Source organism: Arctopsyche grandis, chromosome 13 (genome assembly GCF_051622035.1).
Source record: "Arctopsyche grandis isolate Sample6627 chromosome 13, ASM5162203v2, whole genome shotgun sequence".
Taxonomy (NCBI): domain Eukaryota; kingdom Metazoa; phylum Arthropoda; class Insecta; order Trichoptera; family Hydropsychidae; genus Arctopsyche; species Arctopsyche grandis.
Window position 1 is genome coordinate 29,395,103 of NC_135367.1, and position 24,367 is coordinate 29,419,469.

Genomic DNA, 24,367 nt, shown 5'->3' on the forward strand with positions numbered 1-24,367 from the left:
CAATATCTGTGCACCAAGCCATCTACATGTGCCCATAATTATGAAAGTGGTCTAAGTCAAGATTGTATATTTTTTTAAATCAATTACATATTACAATATAAGCGATATTAAACGATAAAATCGACTTAAATTTTTTTTTTCTTGACTTTCATAATTATAGGCACATATGATGGGCTGAAAACCAGACTGGTACAAGTAACATTTAAAAAAAAAATTATGGTTTAAGTGCTAAAATAATAGCATATATGAAATGCTATTATTTTAGCACTTAAACCAGCTTTTTTAAAAATGGCACTTGTACCAGTCTGGTTTTCAGCCCGTCATATGTATGTACATATGTATATGGTATACGGATTATTCCACAAAAAGCGAACTCCCGCAAGTCACTAAATTCTCGATCACGGAACATCTGGCACTCGAGTTCTCTTTAGTACAATATACAATATTTCAATAATCACCGAACCCATCTACATATTTACATATATAATAAAAAAAAGACTCATTATCAATTATAACAGACCTGTTTCGCATCGTTATTTATTAATAGTATTCTGTTTAGTTCTGATTTAATGAAAGAGTATTACAGTAGAAGAAAGGTACGTACAACATTTTCGAACATCAGGTTATCAGATGCATAATCTCGGAGGTTATCAGAATCATAATACTGTTTCCGTATAATCAGTTTATTGTGAGTTTATGTAAATATATTTAAAAAATCAAAACAAACACATATTATTGTACATAACAATGTTTAAAACAATACTTATGCATAAGTTTTTCTAATAATTATACAATTTACACATGGAGATATTGTAAAAATAATAATACAAAAATCAACAACATTAGGAGTTATGACGTAAAAAATATAAGTTAGGTTACAAGATATAGTTAACAAATTTAAAACAATTATCATTCAATAAAAACATTTGATATGTTAGTGTTTCATTTTGGTACATGATTGAATTTCTGATTGGACTATGCAAAATTAGGCAATTAATTGAATATATGTACATATATGAAAAATATTGCGCGTCAATAATATGCTATTAACAAAATATCAAGAATATTTTTGGGTTATCTCTTAAGTGAATACATATATATATATATATATATATATATATATATATATATATATATATATATATATATATATATATATATATATATATATGTATATATTTTTTTTTATTGGGTATAGATAAATTTGTTTTAACAATACCTAGTCGACAAAATTTTAATTTAACTTGGAGAGGTAGAGGTAGTAATCATCTAAAAATACAATTTTATATTTATTATACAAATGTATAATATACATACATTGTATACGTACGTATATTAGGGCAGTGCTACCCAAATGTCGATCCGCGGTCAAAGAAGTAAACGCATGTACACACATATGTATTTTAAATATTGATATAAACATTTTCCCCCGCTCTCTGCAACCTGTACTGTTTTCCTCACTTTTCAGTCAGTGTTCGTCACTGAGTAGGATTGGCTCACTACACACATTTTTTTAAGAGGAAACATCGCAATACTGTTTCTTGATTCTTCAGACTCTGACAGTCAACCAACTCGTAAATTTGATCCTTCACACATTCGGTTGGGATTTATTGCTATGGAAGATGGCAATGTCTGTGTGAGTTGGCAGAGAAAGTCGAACGTGTTCCATTATCTTATGACACTACAGCTCGAGGAATTCATGATCTTGCTAACGTTTTATGAAACAACAGTTCATAGTAGAAATAAAATTGGCAAAGCAATATTATTTGTAGCTAGATGAATCCACAGATCTAACTAGCATTGCAATTATATTGGTATATTTCTTTTCAGCATCACTGCCAACGAAAATCGCTCAATGCTATGTTAAAAAGTCGAAATTGTTCGTTTACCATGCATACATATGAAAAACGGTTAGTAAATATGTATATCAGTGGCGTGCGGTAAAAGTATCTCTCCCCCCGTCGTACATCTCACTTAATTTTCGCGAGCAGGATACAACAGGAACAAGAGGAACAGGCTTTCCTCCCGTATTCAGCGCGCGCACATTAAACAAGGCTGTATGACAAAAAGAGAGATAATTTCACCGCATGCCACTCATATGTATATATTATATATACATAGTACCGTTTACCATGTACCAATTTTTTTTTGATCTTTCGACTTAACATCTTTCGATTTTCGACCTTTGCCTTCCGATATTTGCGTTTTCGGACTTTTTAATTTTTTTTTAAATTGAACATAGTTAAAAAAAAACAAAACCTGTTCATTATAGTAAATTATTAGGTAGTGTAAAAATGTGGGGGGAGGGGAGATTTCCATTTCATAAAAATGAAGTTGGTGCGTGAGTAATACCAAACGGTACTCTGCAACACGAAAAAGTTTGAGTAGCACTGCCCCAACATACACATGTATTGAAAATAACATGTGATGCATTAAATAATATACAAATATCATTTGAGTTATGTTATATTATGGTCACAGCCACACTTTTAACAAACCAACTGTATTAACTTTTAAGATTTTTTAAATACTTAATATTTTGAATTACATACATACAATGTATACACAACAAAAATGGGTACGAATAACACAAGTTACATATTGATGATACATTACAAAAGTTGTGTACACATTAAAAATTTAACTAATGACTAATAAAATAAGCATTACTATCACCAAATGTACATAGAATAAATGTAGTGGCGTGTTATGGCAAAATTTAAATAATCATTTTTAAAACAAACGTTGATGTTACATGTCGTTATTTTTCCAAGAAGAAACGTGCCGTTTCAGTGCACTACGTGAAAATAGCCATACGTAGATATCAAATTTAAAATATTCACATGGAAGAATTTTGTTACTATAATAATACTTACAACAATAAATATGTATCAACAAATTTCTAATTTATACTTCCATACATACATATATTGTGTGAACAGTTACATATATAATTCATTTTTAATATAATTTAAAAATACATAAAAACAATTTGACTCCCTTAAATAAAATTAAGTACAACATACATACATATGTATGTATTGTATGTATGTAGGAGATTCGAAAAGCAACAATGAAAATTTTAATTTCATCGACAAAATCGAGTACTCCGATTAGCTGACCAAGGCGTTGCATTTGCACTTTTACAAACAGACTCAAACAAAAACAAAAACCATATCGATACGGAAGAAACAGAAATAAAATGAAAATGTAAAAAAAAGCAATCTGAAGCGTAAACAGTAAAATCAGAACATTCTAAACTTGTAAGAATACATAAATGTTTCGTTGCAACCAGTTCATCTTTCTTTTATTAAATGTATACATACATACAAATGTATTTCCATCATAACGTACAAGTATTTTGCAGATCCTGTTTCTTCACTATCGATATATAATACAAATATACATACATACATACATATATTAAAATTGATTAAAAGATAAATTTTTATAAATGTTATAAACGATAACGATATAGCATTAGAAAATTTTCAATATCCTGGAATGCAAGAAATCTATCTTAACATTAAAATATATGAATACAAAGGAACTGGAAACATGGTAACTATGTAGATATATTGGTGTAAGTCTGCGGATTGTTTACCTTTTAATTCTAACAAAAAATTGCACGTATGAACGCATCGTGGACAAATATACATAGAGAGATGGTGCAGAGATACATACATACAAACATACATATACAGAAAAGAAATACATATGTACAAGAATACATATACATATGTGTGTGTGTGTGTGTGTGTGTATTGAACAAGTACAGGTTTTTATCTACAAGCAGATGAGATGGTATAGTTCTAGGTTTCTTTTGCCGGTTGAATTGACCAGCCTAGAATGCGCCGATCGAAACCGCAAGAGAAGAAATTGACGTTGGCTGACATATCGTCCGACCATGCCACAGAAGTAACCATCCGTCTGTGACCCTAAAATCAGAATAAAATTTAACATGAATTCAAAGGTCAACATGAATTCCGCAGTAGTACATAAATACATATGTACACACATTACACTTTAATAAAATTACCATTCGACTCGTTCTCGGCAATCTGGCCATTCTTTGTCCTTGAAGATCGAATAACCGCACTTGTCGATTGTCGTGAGGAATCGCTATGACTCCACCAGAGCTTACAGCTATACGATTAACGCTAGAGTCCGAACGTATTGTAGACAGTGATGAGCGCATATTCCTCAAATCCCAAACCTAAACAACGCACAATTACATATTTAAATTTAATGAACAGCCCTCCCCTCGTAAGTAATATGTATGTATGTATTAATTTTTTGGTCAATATGAAGAATATGATAAATATGTATTTACTTTGACTGAACGGTCATCAGATCCCGACACGACCTTATCTTCTCTAGTAAAAACTGCAGATGTTACACTCCTATAATAATGAGAAAATGTATTAATTCATTCGTTCAAGCAAATGTGTAATGACGATACAACACTTTTTCGTTATTGTAATTCTTGAAAATGAATCAACTTACTCCGTATGCCCTTGAAATACAGATACAGAGTGAATTTGTTCGCGAAAGTCCCAAAGACGGAAAGTAGTATCTCTAGATGCAGTCACGACCAACCGTTGAGTGTTGTGTGCAGACGCATGAGTTAATTCGTGATCGTGTCCTAAAAACATACGACAAAACTCATTTTTGACTACATACATACGTATTAGTACACACGTAACGTGTGTGAAACGCAACAGTTACCAGTGAGACACTGAACTAAATCGCCGGTTTCCACATCGTACAAATTAGCAGATCGGTCCCAAGACGCCGTGATAACTTGATCACCACCTGCCAACCAATCAGCTGACACAACAACACCAGTATGGCCTCCGAGTTCTGCTAACGGCGTTCTGAGACTTTCGGGTCGATCTGATCCTTCACCTCCACCACCCAAACCGTCATCCAGACCAGTTTCAAGTTCTTCTTCTGAAGACTGGCCTCTCAACTGATGTGAAATTTATACAAGTACATAAATCACAGCTCGTGCAAATAGAATAATACTAATTTTAAATGAACAAACCGGTAAGTCCCAATTGACTGCAGCTTGCCATACGTGAGCGGTGTTGTCGCCGCTACTCGTCAGAGCAATGTCTCTCGACGGATGGAATCTGATGGAATTGACAGAGCCGGTGTGCCCGAGGTATTGCAACAGGCATTTTCCCCATTCAACGCTCCATATGTATGCCGAATGGTCTATAAATAGAACGAAAAAAAAAGGTATTTTGAAATTGAATGAATATCATCATCAAGTATGGATAAAATTTTGAATGAATAAAGCTAATACCAGCTGACGCCGTGCCAATAAGAGGTTGACCAGGCCTAGCCGTAGAAACCTCCCATACGCCGTCTTTGTGACCGGTGAATTCTCTAACTAATTGACAACTATAAGTCGGGGTTTTAAAGCTAGACACTATTTTACTCGTTTGGACTTTTAATTTGTGACTAGCTTTGACCTTTTGCGAACTTTGCGATACTAAAACAAAAATAACGTATATAAATACGTGAAATTTTTTTATGCAAACACAATTACATATCATATGTTCATATTATGGCGATTGCTTACATTTTTGTTTAGCAGCTTTTTCTTTGACATCAAAGTCGACAGTGTCAGTGTTTGGTTTTTCGCCAATGCAAGATTCTCTTTCGAGGCGTTCACTTAGTAATTCAATTTTTTCTTGAACTGCAATTGAATAATAATGAAAAATAATACAAATGTACATATGTATGAACGTTAATAGAAACTGTTTCAACATGTTAGGGCTTACGATTTATATTTTCAGTGTAGAGAATATCAAATTCTTTTTCGATCTGAGAGAAGAGTTCGTGTAATCGTGTTCGAAACAATGGCGGGATAGAACATTCAGATTCCTGATCTAATTTGAAAATGTTTGGAATTATGTCACTTCCTTCGGCGAGGCTTTGTAGTCTTCGCTTGCTGGACTTCATCTTCGTCTACACTGCGATTCGTCTTTATACGATTCTGAAGCGTATAAGAAGCATACGTACAAATAAAATTGTAAAATTCGAAACTAAGTCCAAAGATCAAACGAAACGAAACGAAACGAATGCACGATCGATTTGGAATCGAAAATTAACCGTGGGCTGGATACCGTCCGAGGTAAAGAACGATGCAATACCTGTGACCAATTACTGACATTTGCAACAGTCGGGTCGGGTCAACTTATGAATATGTGATGAGCTCAAGGCCAACCAACACATGCGGAGTGGGTGGGAGACGAGGGGACGACGGGACGAACACTAGGAATAGGAATCGACCGGAATTGGATCATCAAACCGGAAGAAGAAGAAGCAGAGGCCGAGGAGAAGCGAATCGAACCGACGCGACGCAACTGACGCTCACGGCAGCACGGTGACAGCGCACTGACAGCTGATCCTACCCGTACCGTACCACTGCCATCAAAAAACAATCTTTCTATGTGGCCGAAATACGACATTATACAAACATATATTTAATTGTTCGGTTCGGTGATTACATCCCAAAACCAGCCACAAACTACAGGAGATCCGCGCGAGCGATTTTTGTAGCGGCTGTTATCCTGGTAGCGGATTCACATTTTGGATGTTTATCCTTTTCAATACGAAGCCACAATACAATCGTCCTCAAAATTTTAATCAAATTCAAATTGAAGGAGCAACTTGTGACTGGCAACCGAAGTAACCAGTCTGGTTAATCCAAGCAAGATACATGTACTTATGTACATACGAAATTAACCGGTCTCCGTGACGACACAGAATGTTAAATTACAGAAAACGCAAATATCGGAAGGCAAAGATCGAAAATCGAAAGATCTTAAGTCGAAAGATCAAAAAAAAAAAAAATTTGGTGCATGGTAAACGGTACATACTCATATAGGGGGGTTGAAGGTTTTGGACCATTTCCAAGCCTATGGAAATTCAGTTGAATTTTGAAGAGGATCTTTATTACTCAATTAATACAGGTGTATTTGTATGTACAGCGAAGTAGGTAAAGGATTCACTGGAACGAGCTGGGTCGAGTTCCTGGAGCTCACTGGCATCTGGGGACGATGCACTGGTTTATAAAGGTGTTGCTTGAGCAACGCGTAGCTGGGCTGGTGAGATCACGTTCTGGAAGATTCCGACGGGGTCGAGGTCTTCCTTTGTGTTCTATGTTTGATGCGGTTCGGTGATTACTGGTCACAAATTACTCGTCACAAAGTCACTAAAATCTCTATAACGGAACATCTGGCAGCCGAAAAGTCCACCATAATAACGATAACTAACATAGTAACGAGAACTTGAGTGCCAAATATTGTGTATTCGCGATTTTCATGGCAAAAATTGTCTTTGTGACGAATAGTCCAATTACCGTTTGATGCGTAGGTGCGTAGCTCCTTGGGATTTCCCGTGTACTCGTGATTGCGTATCTGGAGCGAGTCGAATCGCCTGTATGGGTAAGCTGGACGAAGTATTTCGGCCACGGCTAACTTTCGTGTATGAGAAGAGGACGCGATGATGTCATTTGTACAGATTAAGTTCGATGAGGGAAATAGGTGATATCACAAGTCGTGCTATATCTCTACACTCACTTAATTTGCGCGAGCAGGATACAACAGGAACAAGAGGAACAGGCTTTTCCTCCCGTATTAATGTGCGCGCGCAGAATACGGGAGGAAAAGCATGTTCCTCTTGTTCCTGTTGTACCCTGCTCGCGCAAATTAAGTGAGTATGTACCGTTTACCATGCACCATTATTTTTTTTGATCTTTCGATTTTCGATCTTTGCCTTCTGATATTTCTGTTTTCTTTAATTTAACATTCTGTCTCGTCACGTATACCCATAGATATTTATAACTGTTATAGTAATGCTTGGATGGGGGTAGGTAGGTAGGTAGGTAGGTAGACTGTTTTCCATATTCTCAATATCTTTCTACAAATTGTGTTAATTTTGTATATGTATATTTTTTGTATCCGTTGGGTGCATATCGAGTTGGCCTCGTAGAGTAGACTGTAGAGAGTAGACAACGAGAAGATTCCAAGCCAAGAGTAGCGAAGCTGTATTAGTAAGTAGGCAGTGGCCGAAGAAACAGTGGTGTTACGACGGACGGACGGACGAACATTATACAATGACATTGACAGATGCTTACATAGGCTGGCATGCTGTGTCGGTGCGATCCTTGATTATGACTGTGGTTCTATTGTTGGCCAATTTTGGGAAAAAAATATTGCCGTTTGTCGACCATAATCAAATTGTATGTAACTCTCGCTGTACTGTTTCACTTTTCCTCCACAAAGTATTTAACGGAATTCATAAACATGCATATTTTTATTATTTCACAATATAAGATGCAAACATCTACAGCAATTTCACATTTTATTTTTTATGCAGAGATGGTGTTCATTTGCACGGAAGCGCATCAATAAAATGGAATGCACGGTGAAATCTCGGGACGACCCTGTTATATTGAAACTGGATTCTAAACAATTCAAATCTATCTTTAATGACGAAGTGTGCACATTGAAAGCTTTATTCGAAAAATATGGTTACGAGATACGCTTGGCCGGAGGGCCTGTGAGGTTTGTTGACATTTAAATCTTCAGTATTGACACGTTCCGTAATTGGTTTACGAGACATTCGTGCACTGTCCATACAGGGATCTGTTGATGGGAATTCAACCTTCAGATTTAGATTTCGCCACGGTAGCTACACCGCAGCAAATGAAAGATATGTTTACCAATGAAAATGTACGATTGGTAAATTCAAACGGAGAAAAACATGGAACCATAACACCGAGAATCAATGATAAGGAAAATTTTGAAGTGACAACTCTTCGGATAGATGTTTCTACTGATGGGAGACATGCAGATGTGATGTTCACAAAAGATTGGAAATTAGATGCTAATAGAAGAGATCTTACTATCAATTCTATGTTTCTCGGTATTTAAAATGCACATACATATGTACTGTGAAATGTTATTTTTATTTCATCGATTTTTTACGCGGAAATAATTTTCGTTGTAGGGTTTGATGGCTCGGTGTACGATTACTTTTACGGTTACGAAGATTTAATGGCAAGAAAGATAGTTTTTGTGGGTGATGCTGATCTTAGAATAAAAGAAGATTATTTAAGAATTCTAAGATACTTTAGGTAATGGTTCATTAGTTTTATTTTATTTCATACATATATACAGTCGGCCCCATGAGACCATGGATTCCGATAACACCTGCGACTTCCCCCTGAGAGCACGGTCACCGATAACACATCTCCAATGTATTGAACGTGTACGTCAATATATCGAATATGTCAGGGCAGCCCAACCTTTTGTAGTTGCAATCTATATCTTTCCATAAAAATCTGTTTATATTTACAAACATAGAATGTTTATTTAACATTTCAGTAAAAAATAGAACCATTTAAAATACAACCACACAAAAAACGAGCTCAAATTTTCGCATAATCACATAACATTTGTGCTCTCGTCATATAAACATTGTGACTGGGGCTGCCAAACTTATATACACGAACCAACGAATGTTCGTATACAATTTTTTTTCTCGAAAAAACTTATTCCCCAATTTTCCATAAATTTCAAACCCCCGATAACACGGTCCCAAAAATCGTGTTCTCAGGGGGCCCACTGTATACATACATATGTATACAGTGGTATACAGTCTGTATGTACCAATTTCTGATTCTATTTTTTCATCAAGATTTTATGGTCGAATTGCTGAACATCAGAATGGTCACGATGAAGAAACTCTGAAGTGCATTGCCAGCAACGCTGCAGGTTTGCAGAGAATATCCGGTGAGAGAATCTGGGTTGAATTTAAGAAAATTCTGTCTGGAAAATTTGCAGGCGACTTATTAAAAATGATGATGGATTTGCAGATTGGAAAATATATAGGTGACTAAAGATGACGTTAAAAAAGTCGATTTATTACCTCATTATAATTAAGTTTACGATAATAAATGTTACCTTAATTTCATAGGTCTCCCGGAGAACCAAAATGTGGATGAATTAGACAGGGTATGGAAACATGTTCAAAAAATGAATTATCAGCCGATGACCCTTTTAGCGAGCGTTCTCAATAACATAGAAGACGTTACAAATTTGAATGATAGGTTAAAATTTTCAACTTTCGATAGAGATCTTGCATATTATGTCGTCGAACATAGGAAAGATAAGATATCCGTAGATCGTTTATTGTAAGTGTTTTTCGACTTCGTTAATATTCTCATATACGTACATTTCAATAATTTAATATATTTATTTTTAGACCATATCAAAAACTCTTCATGAATGCTAAAACGAGACCACAAGTCATTCGGCTATATATAGCGGAAATACTGAAATATAGAAATGATATAGAGCTGCTGGAAGCATTTAATAAATGGGAAATGCCGAGGTTTCCGCCCGTAACCACCGCAGTACTCAATAAAAATGGAGTCATCATTCCGAAAATGTACGGAGTCGTTTTGAACGCTCTTAAAGATTATTGGGCTAACAATAAATTTGATGTGAGACTCGAAGAGTTAGAAAAGCAAATTCCAATTATAATGAGCAATATGAATGTAGCTGATTTTCAATATGAAAAATTTACTAAATCAAAAAAAAAAAAAATAAATTAAATCACTCGAATTTTTTTTAATAAGGTACATTTTTTTATTGTATGTGCATATGTACATAAGACCTTAAGTAAATTTGTATAAGAGTATATGTAAAAATACTACATATGTATAATATTATAGGGTGTGCATAATTTTGATTTGATATAATTTTGGTAAAGTGAAGAAATCAAGTCTTTTATAAATCTTCATCAGACATGTCATCATCCGAAGATAATATCTCAGACGATTTGTCATCGGAGAGCTCATCGTCGCTCACAGCCATCATAGCCTGAAATTGTACAATGAACAGGATTTGTATTTTGAAAAATGAATAATTGAGTTTTTTTTACCCACCTCTTGGATGACACGCATGACCATCTCTTTATCGGATACATTTTTAACTTGAGCGTTTTCAGATCCTTTTTCAACAGAGTTTGAGTCTTTGAGTTTGTCCAGTCTTTGTCTAATATCGCAATCGACGTTGGCCCTTTTATTTTCGATTTCACACTCGGCCATGTACTGGTTTAATAGGTCGTCAGACTTTTGTTGATCACTCCTCGTGTCGGGCCTAGGCAAATTCGACTGAAAATAGTACAAGATAAAATGTAAGCATACACCATATAATGCTATGTACATATGTGAAGTTAGTGAATTTCATCCCAAATATAACATTTTTGCTTCGGTATGTACACAAACAAATATGAATAGAAATACAAAATAAAAGACCTTTTTTAAATACTGAATAATAAAATTTATTGTACATGTATTACAATAATATATATGTGTATATAAATAAATGCGGAAATTGAAGCTATAAAATGCGAAATAGACGGTTGTGCAGTCCTTTTATTTGAAGTAAATGTGAACATGCATACATACATACATATAATATGTATGTACATATTGTATAATTTTAAAGCAAATGTAAACCGCGAATGTAATAAATTAGTACTTATCATAATTTATAAATATTTCAAATTTTACATATGTTATATGTTCTATATGTATATTATATGTTATAATAGAAGGCAGATTTTTAATCGAGTTCAAGTTCTCTGTAAATTTAAATAAATAGCGTAAAATGTAATTATATAAAATAAATATCATTTGATGTCATTACATTGGTCACTCTTTTTCTACCTTGGGAGCGCTGGTCGCAGTCGGCTCATCGCGAAGTTTTGCAAGCCTGTCTCTAATCTCAACATCGGATGGTGTTGGACCCTTCTTCCTATCTTCTCTTAGCTTTTCGAGGCGATCGGCGATCTCTTGATCGGCTTCTGACAATCCTCTTTTCAGTTGTTGCATTCTACTACTCGATTGGTAAAGTGTTATAGGAGGTTTCGAAGGATTATCTAAGCTTTCTATTCGTCTAAAATTTAATACGAAATGTATGTTACAGCCAGCTGGGATGAATAAAACAGAGCATACATACATACATAAGTCAGTGGCGTGCCGTGGAAATCTGCCCATCCCCTTGTATGTACATTTGTGAGTGAGGCTGTTCGATGAAAAAGGGAGATTCCCACGTCTCGCCACTGACATACATTGTACATATGTATGCATGTAATTGTGTAGGAGAAGACCTTAAATATGCTTTTGGTGGTTCAAATGTGTTTGGGTCAGGGTTGTTTTTGTCAGAATTTTCAGACATTTTACAATTTGAGCACGCCTGAAAATAAACAATAATGGTTATTTGGTCACACGCTGACATGTACATGTTGATTTTAATATACATATGTAGTAATTTAGGCACCTTTTTCTTTTTGTCAAATTTCTCCACGTATACTTTGTCAGTTAAACACCTTTTACAATATGCAAATCCACAACCAGGGCATCCATGCTAAAAAAATTATATCTTTGACAAATAATGTACAAAATCCAGTTACGATTAATTACAGAAAACAAAAGCGAAAATAAAATCATTTTTTCTTGCGACAGGTTTTTGTGATTTGTCATAATATAAATGCAAACATTCGCATAATTTCCATGCAAAGTCGGTGCAGAAAGTCTAAATATATTCACCTCGCTCCTAAGTAGCGTGAATTTTTTTCCACATCCGTTACAAAACATTTAATTATTGTGTAATTATTTAATTCGTATAATATAAAAGGGTCGATTGAATGTCTATAACAATAATAATTTTCAGAGACGAATAAAAGGTAAGCAAAAAACAAAATTATATAAACGTTTCTCAGTAAGAGGTGCAGAATGAAGCATTCAAATAGGTGAGGTAAATGTAAATACCAAAAAATTCTGATAACTAGCGAAAATCGATACGAAACGAAGATGACAGATAACACCCATCTGTCAATGACATCAGTATGATTTGGTCTAAAAAATTGAGGTTCTCTCCATGTCCTTAGTGTTTTCTTTGGACTCGGGTACTTATGATGTCGAAATATATTAATTACATACATAGCTTTCTTGTTCAAGCGAATGTCTATTGTTTAAAAGAAATATGTTATGTATCATAGCAATGAACTATCGGCGATAGTCGAGTTTAACGAATATACATATTTTTTGTTTTCGTCGAACTATTTTCCGTGGACTTTGTTTGATGATGTTCAAAGACAAAATGTTGTGGTCGTTCTGTGGAAGCACCTCTCTGAGGGCTGGTACAATCATTACTCGGCATCTTGTCAGCAATATTTAGCCTCATCTTAATGCTGACAGCTTATGTAAAGTACAAAACTATCATTTTAGACTGGCTAACGCAACGATTAGGTATGAAAAACACTGTAACTAATGCTTTATTCGACTAAAACTATTGTGATACAATTAATAATCCCAAGTATGAACAATCTATTACATATTCATATGTTCATACTTGTTTTTAGTGAAAGTGATTATAGGAATCAATTTAGCAATGACAGTTGTTTTCATCTCCATTTCACTCATCATAGGTGCAATAAGAGTACGCGTTTTTATAAACCTAAGACAATTCATCACAAATGTTATAAATTTTATTATATTATAATAATTTTTATTTTTTCTTCAGTACAATATGTTCCTAATGGTTCGGTGATTACTAGTCAAATGAGAACCGGTCACAGGACAACCGGTTGCTCTAGATCGGTCACACGTGATCACCCGGCACACTAAAACTGGTCACACCCTAAAATCGGTCAACCAGTTTTCTCGTGACCGTTTTTAGGGTGTGACCAGATTTCTCGTGACCAGTTTTAGTGTGACGGGTGATCATGTGTGACCAATCTAGAGCGACCGGTTGTCCTGTGACTAGTTCACATATGACTAGTAATCCGTTTACCGTTCCTAATGATGCCTTGGGTAATATTTGGTATAATGCTAGTTGTGGGATTACATACGGTGAGTTTCTCTTGCGATGGAAAGCATCGGAGTGGAGTTCCAGCACCTATTTACTTGGTTAAGGAAATCGATTGCTCAAAAAATGATGTTTCATTAATAATTAATTGACGGTTCGTATTTATTTTATTTTATTTTATTTAAATAGGCACACATACAGAATAAAATATAAAAAGAAAGTTGTATAATGAGACAAAAAATAATAATAAACATAAATAAAAATATAATATTCCATTTACAGTGAGCACCACATGGTGATATAAAAAAGTAAAATTACAAAAACGATGTGGCGGCTCGCTTATACGACATGGTCGAGTTTGGTTGCCTTCCTGCGAGTGGGGACCAACCCGGCTGGGTTCGGAGTGCTGCTACTCACTCTGTCTTCAGCTGTCATATAATAAACACGTGCATTAACATGCCAGTCGTCTCATTCGTTCATCCGCCATACTGGTGACCCCCGACATCGAGCCACGCAGCCTCGATCAATTTCAACATGCCGCTCATCCCTGCCTCGCCGAGCCAGGCGGGAGAAGCTACCCGCCGCGCCCCCATCGCCATCAACACGCGTCGCGGCCCGCGGGTGACAATAAACGAGCAGACACGGCTACCTACCTACCTAAAGACGTCCAGCCACAACGTCGACGACAGGTGCTTTAAAAAAATGGGGGAGCGAATGAGACGACGATAGCTGGATGTGGAGTCATGCGCGATCCACTACACATAGAACGGTCATCCAGCACCACAAGACATACACCACCTCAGCACCATCATCATCATCATCATCATCATCAAGGCCCCGTCCGTCCCCACGAGCGTCGTCACGCCGAGACGGGCGGTAGCGCTACAACACCTCCACGAGCCACAACGACTCACAGTCCAGCTCGGAGTATCATCAACCACATCGATGCCCCTGCCGCCCCCGCCGCCCCACCAACCGACATCAGCCTCGGAAGAGCGGCGCCGCCGCAGCATCGCATCGCGCGACCATCGGACCAGCCACCGTCCTGCTCGCGACGTCACCGCCCTCGAATCTACCGACCATTCAGGGCGGTACACCTATGTACACAGCGGATGACCCACGTCAACAATTTTTTCTCCCCACGTAATAATTTTTTCTCTTTGTGTAACAATAATTTTTTTCTTTTGTAAAATTTGTTTCTTTGTAATTTTGGTATCGCTGATGCTGGGGGGGGAGTGATGTGGCGGCTCGCTTATACGACATGGTCGAGTTTGGTTGCCTTCCTGCGAGTGGGGACCAACCCGGCTGGGTTCGGAGTGCTGCTACTCACTCTGTCTTCAGCTGTCATATAATAAACACGTGCATTAACATGCCAGTCGTCTCATTCGTTCATCCTCCATAACATCAAGATTTAAAAAAAAGAAAAGAAACAGATAAAGAAAAAGATACAGATAAAGTAAAAAAGAAAAAGAAAGACTATAAGGGTGAAGAAGCAAATCAACCACATATTATTTTCTTCACCTTTGTCCTAAAAATACTAAAAGAGTCACTAAAGAGGTCAGGACAATCATCTAAGCTATCGTAAATACGGCATATACGAACGATTGCACTATTGAAAGAGGTGTTGCTTTAACAAATTGGTGGATAAAAAATTTGGTGAATCGGGCTTTGAATGCTTTGAAAGATTTGGTGAATCGGGCATTAACGTTAAAATTAATCTCGCTTAAAACAGATGTGTCAAGAATACCATTAGCAATCTTATATAAAATTAACAAATCAGAAACCCTTCTACGCTGAGACAAACTTGCAATATGGAAAAAAGAAAGTCTGTCATTATAAGATGGTAACAGTTTTTTAAGACCAGTCTTATAGGATAAATGGCGCAAAAAACGCTTCTGGATTGTTTCTAAATGCTCAATGTGAGTTTGGTAATAGGGAGACCATATGATTGAGGCATACTCCATATTACTACGAACTAAACTGTAATAGAGTAGAATCAGAGTATGGGGATTCTTAAAGGGCTTCGCAACTCGGCAAATAAATCCCAAGAGTTTATAAGATTTAGTAACAATATGATTAATATGTTCATTAAATGATAGTTTGGAATCTATAAGTATACCTAAGTCTCTGGCACAATTTTTTGCTGTAAGATCTACGTTATTAATATTGTAAGTAAAGTCAATTAGGTTACGATTTCTGGAAAGTGTCAATGAGAAGCATTTAGAAATATTGAGATGCATAAGGTTTACATTACACCATTCAGATATTATATCAATGTCGGATTGTAATTTTAAGCAATCCGACTCACTAATTTAACTGGTAAGTATTTTAGTCAGTATTTAATCGCGTGGGGTTCGATGATTATTCCGCACAAAGCAATCTCGCACACGTCGAGAGTTAAAACGCGAACTTTCATACTAATAACGAGAACTCGAGTGTCAAATGTCGTGTAGGCTTGTCGTGTGCGCGAACGCATGGTTTTTGCGACTATGAGTGGGAGTGGTGCGAATGGCTGTCATACATGTATGTAGTTGGGGCCGTCGCTGTCAGTTGCTGCGCCGTCAGTCGTGTTGACTGTTGATGAAGAGCAAACGAGCCGGCCAAGGTGAAGGTGAAGGTGAAGGTGAAGGTGAAGGCGAAGGCGGAGGCGAGGAGTCGGTCGTCGAGAGTCAGAGCTCGTCCGAGAGCCAAAGCTGCTCCAGCGTAGCTTCCGAGCGAACGGCCCTCATGGACGCTCACGTCGACGAGCACTCGCTCAACCGGAGTCGCAACCGGTCGAGCTCGGCTCACCCCTCTCACAAGTCGACCCCTTCCTATGGGGTAAGTTTTCTCCTTCTCTCTGTGGATCCTTAACCTTTCACGTCAAAGTCACGGTGCACTTTTGATCATGACAAACACATACATTGCAGACACTGCACCCGAATTAAACGGTCTCAAAAATATATATATATATATCAATATACGGGGACATACAAGAAAAATATAATTAAAGAAATCATATAAATATATACGGTAAAACTGTAACTAAAATTACCCCTAGCTTGTCGAATTTGGTAACAAATAAAAATGAGCCTACCATTGACGGAGCACCATGATTTTTTAAATTGTTCTAAATATTAAGAAATATAATCAAAAACATCTTGTCCTGTCGTATGCTCGCCAAGTTCTTTGCAGCATAGATATTGATTAATTATTTTGAACGAATCCCATTTTCCTAATTCGCGGATTTGTTTTAACCATATTTTTCGCGGTGCACCGGTTAAGAACCACCGGTGTAGACAGTGGCGGACTGGCCATACAAGCGAACATGCCCGATGGCATGTGGGCCCCACTATGTGTTAGAAAATATGGGCCCTCAGTAAAATTAAATTACTTTTTAACTATTTCACGTGTGTAAAAATTTATAGGATATTGCACTTTGGGACCTAAAGTTTGGGTATTTCAACAAAACAAATTTCTTACTATATACACAAACAACTAATACATGCTTTAACAGCCCAAGGATCGGTTAACTTTTTTTATTAGGCTCGAAATGTAAGTTTCAACATTTGCGTGGGCCCTTTTGCTGGGCCCATTTCTAACCTCAATATCATGTATATACCAATACCTATGTAACAACTACCTACTGAAATAAAAATGAGAATAAACAAATTTCCGTGAATAATATAAACTGAATTGCTTAAAACAATTTTGATAGGACGATTCATCATCAACCGGCGATTTAAATTTACTTCATACTTTCAAAATAACATTTGATTATACTTCGACGATATAGTAAGATTTAAATACACAATTTTAAACAGTTTCCGAAGATAAAATCTATTCGTAATCTAGACACATCCATGTATATGGAAATATAGGATAGGGGCCCCCTTCCCAAAATCCCGATTTTCGCATGATCACAAAACTTTATCTATTGTTATTACGTACATATGTATGTATGTATATACATAGATAAAGTGAAAATACAGTCGGTAGAAATTAAATTAATTGATAGTTTTTTAGTGACTCAGTTTGATGGTCGATTTTTGCTGACCATGTGAAGATTTTTGGAAAAAAAATTTCGCCTGCGGCGCTTTTTTCCCTTTTTATATAATATTTTTTTATAATTAGTTTATCAAAAATAAGCTTACTTTTTTCATATTTTATTACTCAATAAGGTGTATGCAAAGAATATTTTCCATTTTTATTCCGATATAGAAAAGATTTTTTGAAAAAAAATTCAATTTGACCAATCTTTGCCTGCCCCCCCCCCCGAAGAAAAAGCTGAAATGACGTCCCTGATTGTTTTCTACCGAAAGTAAAAGCCCGCTTTTATGCCGCATTCTTTTATGATGCATTCTATTTACCTAGGACAAGGGTTAAAAAGAAATATACAATGTAATTTATGGATCTATTTTGCTTTTGCCATTTTTCTTGTACTTAAATTTGTTTATTCCCATTTTTGAAAATTTTATATTTTTTTACCCTTGATTTTTAGCGTGGTGGAAAGCAGAAAATGTTGTTGTATGGGGGGGGGGGACAAATTTTTTTAACCTGGGTGGGCCCCCTTTGACTCCTGGCATGCACTAATTTCAGTCCCAGTCCGCCACTGGGTGTAGACATATGTAGTGTAGTCACTTTTTCATACTTGTAATGCTTTACTTTCATGTTCTGAGAAGACCGACGACATTGCAGTGCCCAATGTGTCGGTGGTGCGACCGCGACCCAGCGCCGAAAGAAGATCCACTTCGGGAAACCAGGACAGGGCTTCGGCAGCGACTGCGGCTCACGAAGAGCAAGAGGAAGAACTAAAATATGGGGCTAAACATGTTATCAAATTGTTTGTACCCGTGTCTCTGTGCATGCTCGTCGTCGTGGCCACCATACGTTCCGTCACGTTTTACACAACCAAAGATGTTTATTTGTAAGTTTTGCTAATATCGACACATGTTTCAAATGTTGGTGACTTATCCGTCGACTGCATAGTACGTATTTATTTCGCAGATTGTATACGCCGTTCCACGAAGAGAGTCCAAATACCGGCACAAAAGCGTGGAACGCCTTGGCGAATTCGATGATTCTTATGGCCGTTATTATTGTGATGACCGTTATACTAATTTTACTGTACAAATATAGTTGCTATAAGATTGTGCACGGTTGGTTGATAATGTCTTCGTTGATGTTGCTCTTCATATTCGCATATCTTTACTTAGAGTGAGTGATTTACTTTCATCTGTTGCATGCACTGCACGTGTGTACGTAAATGAAACATAATAAATTATGTACAATTTAATTACTTTTATGTAGGGTGGTACTGAAGGCGTACAATGTTCCCATGGATTATATCACTTTGTGCTTGGCGATGTGGAACTTTGGCGTGATGGGCATGATCTGCATACATTGGAAGGGTCCTTTGCGTCTCCAGCAAGCCTATCTCATATTTGTAGCTGCTCTCATGGCTTTGGTGTTTATAAAATACTTGCCAGAATGGACCACGTGGGTCGTGCTCGCCGTTATATCTATTTGGGGTTGACGATAATATTTCCCATTTCGTTACATAACTATGAAAAATTTCTAAAAATTATTTTTATTTTATTTTATTTTATTTATAGATTTGGTGGCAGTTTTGACTCCCAAAGGTCCACTAAGAATACTAGTGGAAACGGCACAGTCTAGAAACGAACCCATATTTCCTGCCTTAATTTATTCTTGTGAGTTAATTCTGTTTGTATCTATGTACATGTACATTTTGAATGTGTACTAATTCACGTGCTAATTACTTTTTCCAGCTACTTTCATATACACTTATATGATAGCGGCCACTTCTCCACAATCTGAAGGTATTTATTACAATATACATATGCTTTATATTGTACATAGTATGTAATTCTTCTTTACCATTTCTGTACATAAGTACAGGTCAAATCTTCCGTCCTCTTTTAGAGGCTTTAATTTGTTTATTTTCTGCATTTAGGTAGTTCGGCAGAGACTGATGCAGGCTTTGATAGTGGTTGGGAAGAGCGTGCTGATGACAGAGCTGAACGTAGACGACAAGATATGAGAGTTGAACAAGATTCATCCGGTGCGGCCAGAACTACAGCCGTGAGACGTGTCAATCAGCAACCTAATCCTCAACAGCAAGTTGTCCTTCAAGAAGAAGAACGTAAGCCAACTACATATGTGTATATTTGTATGTATTTTATTCTTAAACATTATTTCATTTCGTTCATTAAAAAGGATTATTATTTTCAGGTGGTGTTAAGTTGGGCTTGGGAGATTTTATATTTTACAGCGTTCTCGTTGGAAAAGCTTCTTCGTATGGCGATTGGAATACGACGCTCGCTTGCTTTGTGGCGATTCTGATAGTATGTTATGTTTTTTTTAATTTATACTACACTGTACATATATAACACATTACGTTTTGCCATACTTACATACATGCACATGTACCGTGTAGTGATAATCCTTTTTTCCTCAATTTTAATCATATGTTTTCAACACACATTCTTAAAGTTTTTATTTGTTTCAGGGATTATGTATAACTTTGCTACTTTTAGCAATTTTGAAAAAGGCACTTCCGGCATTGCCCATCTCGATAACATTTGGTTTGATATTTTATTTTGGTACTAGAGAAATTGTCGCTCCGTTTTCAGACGCATTAGCCAGTGAACAAGTATTTATATGATGATTTTGTCACATTAGCGCTTTTATCACTGCAATACTTATACATATATGGCTCGATTATGCTATACATACATACATGCCAATCTACATACATACATATTTATCAACTTCTTTTTATCTAACAAATTTATTTAAAAAAATGTATTTATAGTAAGTACATATTTTTGTAACATTAAGTAGTTAAGGTAATATAAAATTAAAACAAAAATTTAAAAGCAACGGCGAGACATTTATTTGTTGCGATAACAATTTAAGTTGAAGGGTAATTCGATAACATTCAAGATCTCTGCATTCTGAAGCATTCCTGTCTTATGTTTGCTGTAAAACTGTATGTACAATGATTGTGTTCTATACATGTGGATACGTACAATATATATAGATACATATGTTTAGAATATTCTCATAGATCATAGAACAATACGTATTATGCATTATGTACATATATACATACATACATATGTAGGTATACATAATAACATCATTGACATTATTTTTTTATTTGTAAAATAAAGTATAATTTACAAGTTTTATGCGTTTTATTTATTACGTAAATTGCTGGATGTATGTATATATTTATATTTGGTTCTTTATTTAACGAGCAAATTATGTAAAATTTCAGTCATGTGTGACAGTAGCTGAGTGGATACAGTAACACATGGTCGATGAGTACGCAATATCCTTATTAACATAAGCCGACGCACATTCAGGGACTCAAACCGATAACCGAAATAGCCGGAACGAAAACCGAAATCGAACCGATATTTTTTACGGTTCGGTAAAATTGATATACGTATGTATACATATATGTACTTTGGGAATGAAAGAATTAATGGACAAACATACAGGAATGTATGTATATGTTGAAACGTTTAGAAATATACATATAATATCGATATCAAACAAATCTACTCTGTTACAAGTAAATATAACAGATGATGGAGCTAATATGATAGCTCAATTATATCTGTTATTGAACATATGTACATAAATGTGGGTGGAGTTCCTGAACAGTTGACGCTGTTCAAGACCACGGTGGGAATATGGCGGTGGAGATGAAGATCAAACACGTGCGTTTTCAGTCATGTTGTTTATTAAAACGACACCACGCGGTGGTTTAGCGACCAACCGCCCCCAGTGGAAGGTTAACTTCTACTAACTGTAAAATAGCGGTCGCTTTCGCGCCCTCTGCCACTTTCCATCCCCTCCCTACAATCGGTCGTAACATACCCATTCTCAGCCATAGCCCATACATCAGCCTTTCGTTCAATCCCAACACTACATAAATGTATCGAAATTAACGTCATCGTTAAATTATCGAGACAATACGGCTATTAAAAGAATCCACGATGAAAATCCACGCAAATTTGGATTCAATCAAAATTGAAACTACAAAACTTAAAAATAGATACACCCATAGAATAAAACAAATTACTAGCTTGTTGTCGCACTTTTGTTCCTAAATGCAGGGCCCGATGAAAAGTTGGTAAGCCTAGAGAGTCAATTAATTAAGAATAAAAAAAATGTATGTAGGAATGATTTTTAAACGAGCCGAGCCGTTTGTGTGGTTGGTCAAACTGCTAGGGATAAAGTATGTGTGTGGTATGCATGGGAGAGACCGGATGCGTGTTGTTATGGTCACTTGTTGGAGAACAGGCCGGAAGACATGTTATAATAAATAGTTCTGACTTAATCTGCGCGTTTCGCTTGGAATCCTTCACATCCGGATCCTATATTCAGGGGCTCGTCCGGGATGCCCGAAGACATTCCAGTGACAGGCAGGAGCGGTCAGACGACGACGCGGAATTGTGACAGTTGAGGTTAAGGACGCAATGACAGCGAGAACGCGTACGAGCATGAATACGAAGCCCATGACGTGGGTGACGTCACGACAGCGAACACGCCACACCACGATGATGATATCCAAGACGACAACGCCATTGGCAGCGTCAGTTGTACGTCGGCTAACTGTCGTGGAGATGCAGAGGTTCGCGGACTTAGACGAAGATGATGACGACGAGAATGAAGAGGAAGAAGAAGACGAAGTGCCATATTTTGACAGAGACAAATTCGAGACTTACGCGCCACGGTTTAAGGGGATCGGCGGTGTGCCAATCAGCCAGTGGATTGAGCACATGGAAGAATTTGAAGTTCTTCCACTGGACGCCCCTGCAGCAAATGGTCTACGGGAGAGTATATTGCGTAGGAACAGCGAGAATGTTCCTGGATTCAGAAGGGATAATTAGATCATGGACTATCCTTAAGCAGAAGCTGATAGAAGAGTTCCAGTGGGATGACGAAGAGCTCGTCTTTGAAGAACGAGAAATGCTTGCTCAAGCAGAGCCCATTGACTCCGATTCAAGTGGGGCCGGTGAAACACCAAATATGTCAAATGGTACACAGCCTGCAGCATCGCCGTCTCAAACTACTTTAGACGCTTCTTCGGTGCGACTAGACACGGGTGAAACAGATATGACTAAATCACAAGAAGAAATAAGAGAACCAGTCAGTATTCCAATACAAGAAGAAATAAGAAAATAAGTCAGTATCCCGGGTGCCGCCCTGTTGGGTAGCCCCATAACAGAATCCGTTGTGAAATTTGTTAATAAACCGTGTGTTTTGATGGAGGAACTTAGAACGGAGTCTGCCGAGGAGAAAAAAAGAGCAAGAGATGAGGGATCGTAAGAAAGTGTGGCAACAGGCATGTAAAAGACAATTTAAATGTCACAAAAGACCTTTGCAGCAACGGGCTTCACGAGAGATGTCTGCTCAAAGAGAACTCATTGTTTCCAATAATGAACAGGACGATGCGAACATGGCTGATGGAGGTGTGAACCTGGCTGATGGAAGTATGGACGGTGATGGTTTGCAAAGAGGAAGACTTTGGGACTACGGAGACATACCGTCTTCAAATACAGATGAACCACCCGATGATCAATTTGGAAAAGGATCTAAGGATTATAGTCATTTGAAGAATTCTGAAGATGAGAATAAAGAAAAGGAGGAACATAAGGACAAAGAGAAAGATATGGCTAAATCACAAGAAGGATTAAGAGACCCAGTCAAAATTTCAACACCGAAGGACACTATATTCACTTTCAAGTTCGGTCGTAGTCGGATTGATGTTAATTCAATGGAAAAGAAAATAGGACCATGGATTGAGAAAAGACTTACTGGATGTATCAGTGAGCCAGAACCAATATGTGTTGACTTCATTTATGGTAAATTACTAGCAGAAAATCTGTGGGGTGACGGCAGATTCATCGGATGGTCACGGAGAATCGCCGCTGGCATTGGATAGTATTTAAGTTGTACCGATGGAAGTGAAGTGTGCGTTTGTGAATTAGAGAATAAGTGAAATATCTGGAGGGTTTTTAGTTAAGCCTTACTTGTAATTTGATGATTGAAAAGTGTAATGTTTTATTGCTTATTCTAGTATTTTTTGGGAAGTGCTTTGTACATTGAATCATGTTTTAATTTGGTTACATGCTTAGAATAATATAAGATAACTGTATTGAAATGTAATTCTAGTAATGTTTTAAAATGTGATTGTTTCCGATGTAAAGATTTAACTTCTGTCATTGTAAAGGTATTGATTTAAATGTTTTATTGCTAATTCTAGTAATGTTTTAAAATGTGATTGTTTCCGAGGTAAAGATTTAACTTGTCATTGTAAAGGTATTGATTTTAATGTTTTGTATTGCTTGTAATAATTTTAAATTGTAATTGTGATGTGTAACTTTATTGAAGATTGAATTGTGTTGAAATGTAAAAATTGATTTTTAGTGAAATGTGTAACGATTAAT

General features: G+C 36.6%; 4 protein-coding genes across 6 annotated transcripts; 2 read left to right on the forward strand and 2 right to left on the reverse strand.

Moving 5' to 3' along the window:
- Nucleotides 1-1,515: 1,515 nt before the first annotated feature.
- Wdr37 (WD repeat domain 37) lies at nt 1,516-6,453 on the reverse strand. 2 transcript variants are annotated; one of them, XM_077443977.1, is made up of 10 exons: nt 6,165-6,446; nt 5,793-6,007; nt 5,591-5,707; nt 5,312-5,500; nt 5,048-5,220; nt 4,729-4,972; nt 4,507-4,645; nt 4,334-4,403; nt 4,040-4,216; nt 1,516-3,938 (listed from the first exon to the last, which is right to left on the reverse strand). In XM_077443977.1, exons 2-10 carry the CDS (start codon nt 5,971-5,973, stop codon nt 3,813-3,815), a joined length of 1,416 nt encoding a protein of 471 aa, XP_077300103.1. In that variant the 5' UTR covers nt 5,974-6,007; nt 6,165-6,446; the 3' UTR covers nt 1,516-3,812. The 2 variants fall into 2 exon arrangements, with proteins under 2 accessions (XP_077300103.1, XP_077300102.1); XM_077443976.1 differs by having other exon boundaries at nt 5,793-6,453.
- Nucleotides 6,454-7,987: 1,534 nt separating this feature from the next.
- Nucleotides 7,988-10,731, forward strand: LOC143920701 (CCA tRNA nucleotidyltransferase 1, mitochondrial). Its single transcript, XM_077443641.1, has 7 exons — nt 7,988-8,257; nt 8,395-8,582; nt 8,660-8,943; nt 9,028-9,154; nt 9,718-9,911; nt 9,997-10,213; nt 10,285-10,731. Exons 1-7 carry the CDS (start codon nt 8,132-8,134, stop codon nt 10,634-10,636), a joined length of 1,488 nt encoding a protein of 495 aa, XP_077299767.1. The 5' UTR covers nt 7,988-8,131; the 3' UTR covers nt 10,637-10,731.
- LOC143920703 (abscission/NoCut checkpoint regulator) lies at nt 10,630-12,950 on the reverse strand. Of its 2 annotated transcripts, XM_077443643.1 has the most exons (7): nt 12,860-12,949; nt 12,638-12,739; nt 12,369-12,455; nt 12,199-12,284; nt 11,756-11,984; nt 10,970-11,197; nt 10,635-10,904 (listed from the first exon to the last, which is right to left on the reverse strand). In XM_077443643.1, the coding sequence occupies exons 2-7, from the start codon at nt 12,683-12,685 to the stop codon at nt 10,812-10,814; spliced, it is 771 nt and encodes a 256-aa protein (XP_077299769.1). In that variant the 5' UTR covers nt 12,686-12,739; nt 12,860-12,949; the 3' UTR covers nt 10,635-10,811. The 2 variants fall into 2 exon arrangements, with proteins under 2 accessions (XP_077299768.1, XP_077299769.1); XM_077443642.1 differs by lacking the exon at nt 12,638-12,739 and having other exon boundaries at nt 10,630-10,904; nt 12,860-12,950.
- Nucleotides 12,951-16,232: 3,282 nt separating this feature from the next.
- Nucleotides 16,233-21,093, forward strand: Psn (presenilin). The gene is made up of 9 exons (XM_077443644.1): nt 16,233-16,718; nt 18,560-18,804; nt 18,885-19,094; nt 19,188-19,408; nt 19,493-19,591; nt 19,670-19,720; nt 19,855-20,043; nt 20,133-20,245; nt 20,410-21,093. The coding sequence occupies exons 1-9, from the start codon at nt 16,479-16,481 to the stop codon at nt 20,563-20,565; spliced, it is 1,524 nt and encodes a 507-aa protein (XP_077299770.1). The 5' UTR covers nt 16,233-16,478; the 3' UTR covers nt 20,566-21,093.
- The last annotated feature ends 3,274 nt before the right edge of the window (nt 21,094-24,367 follow it).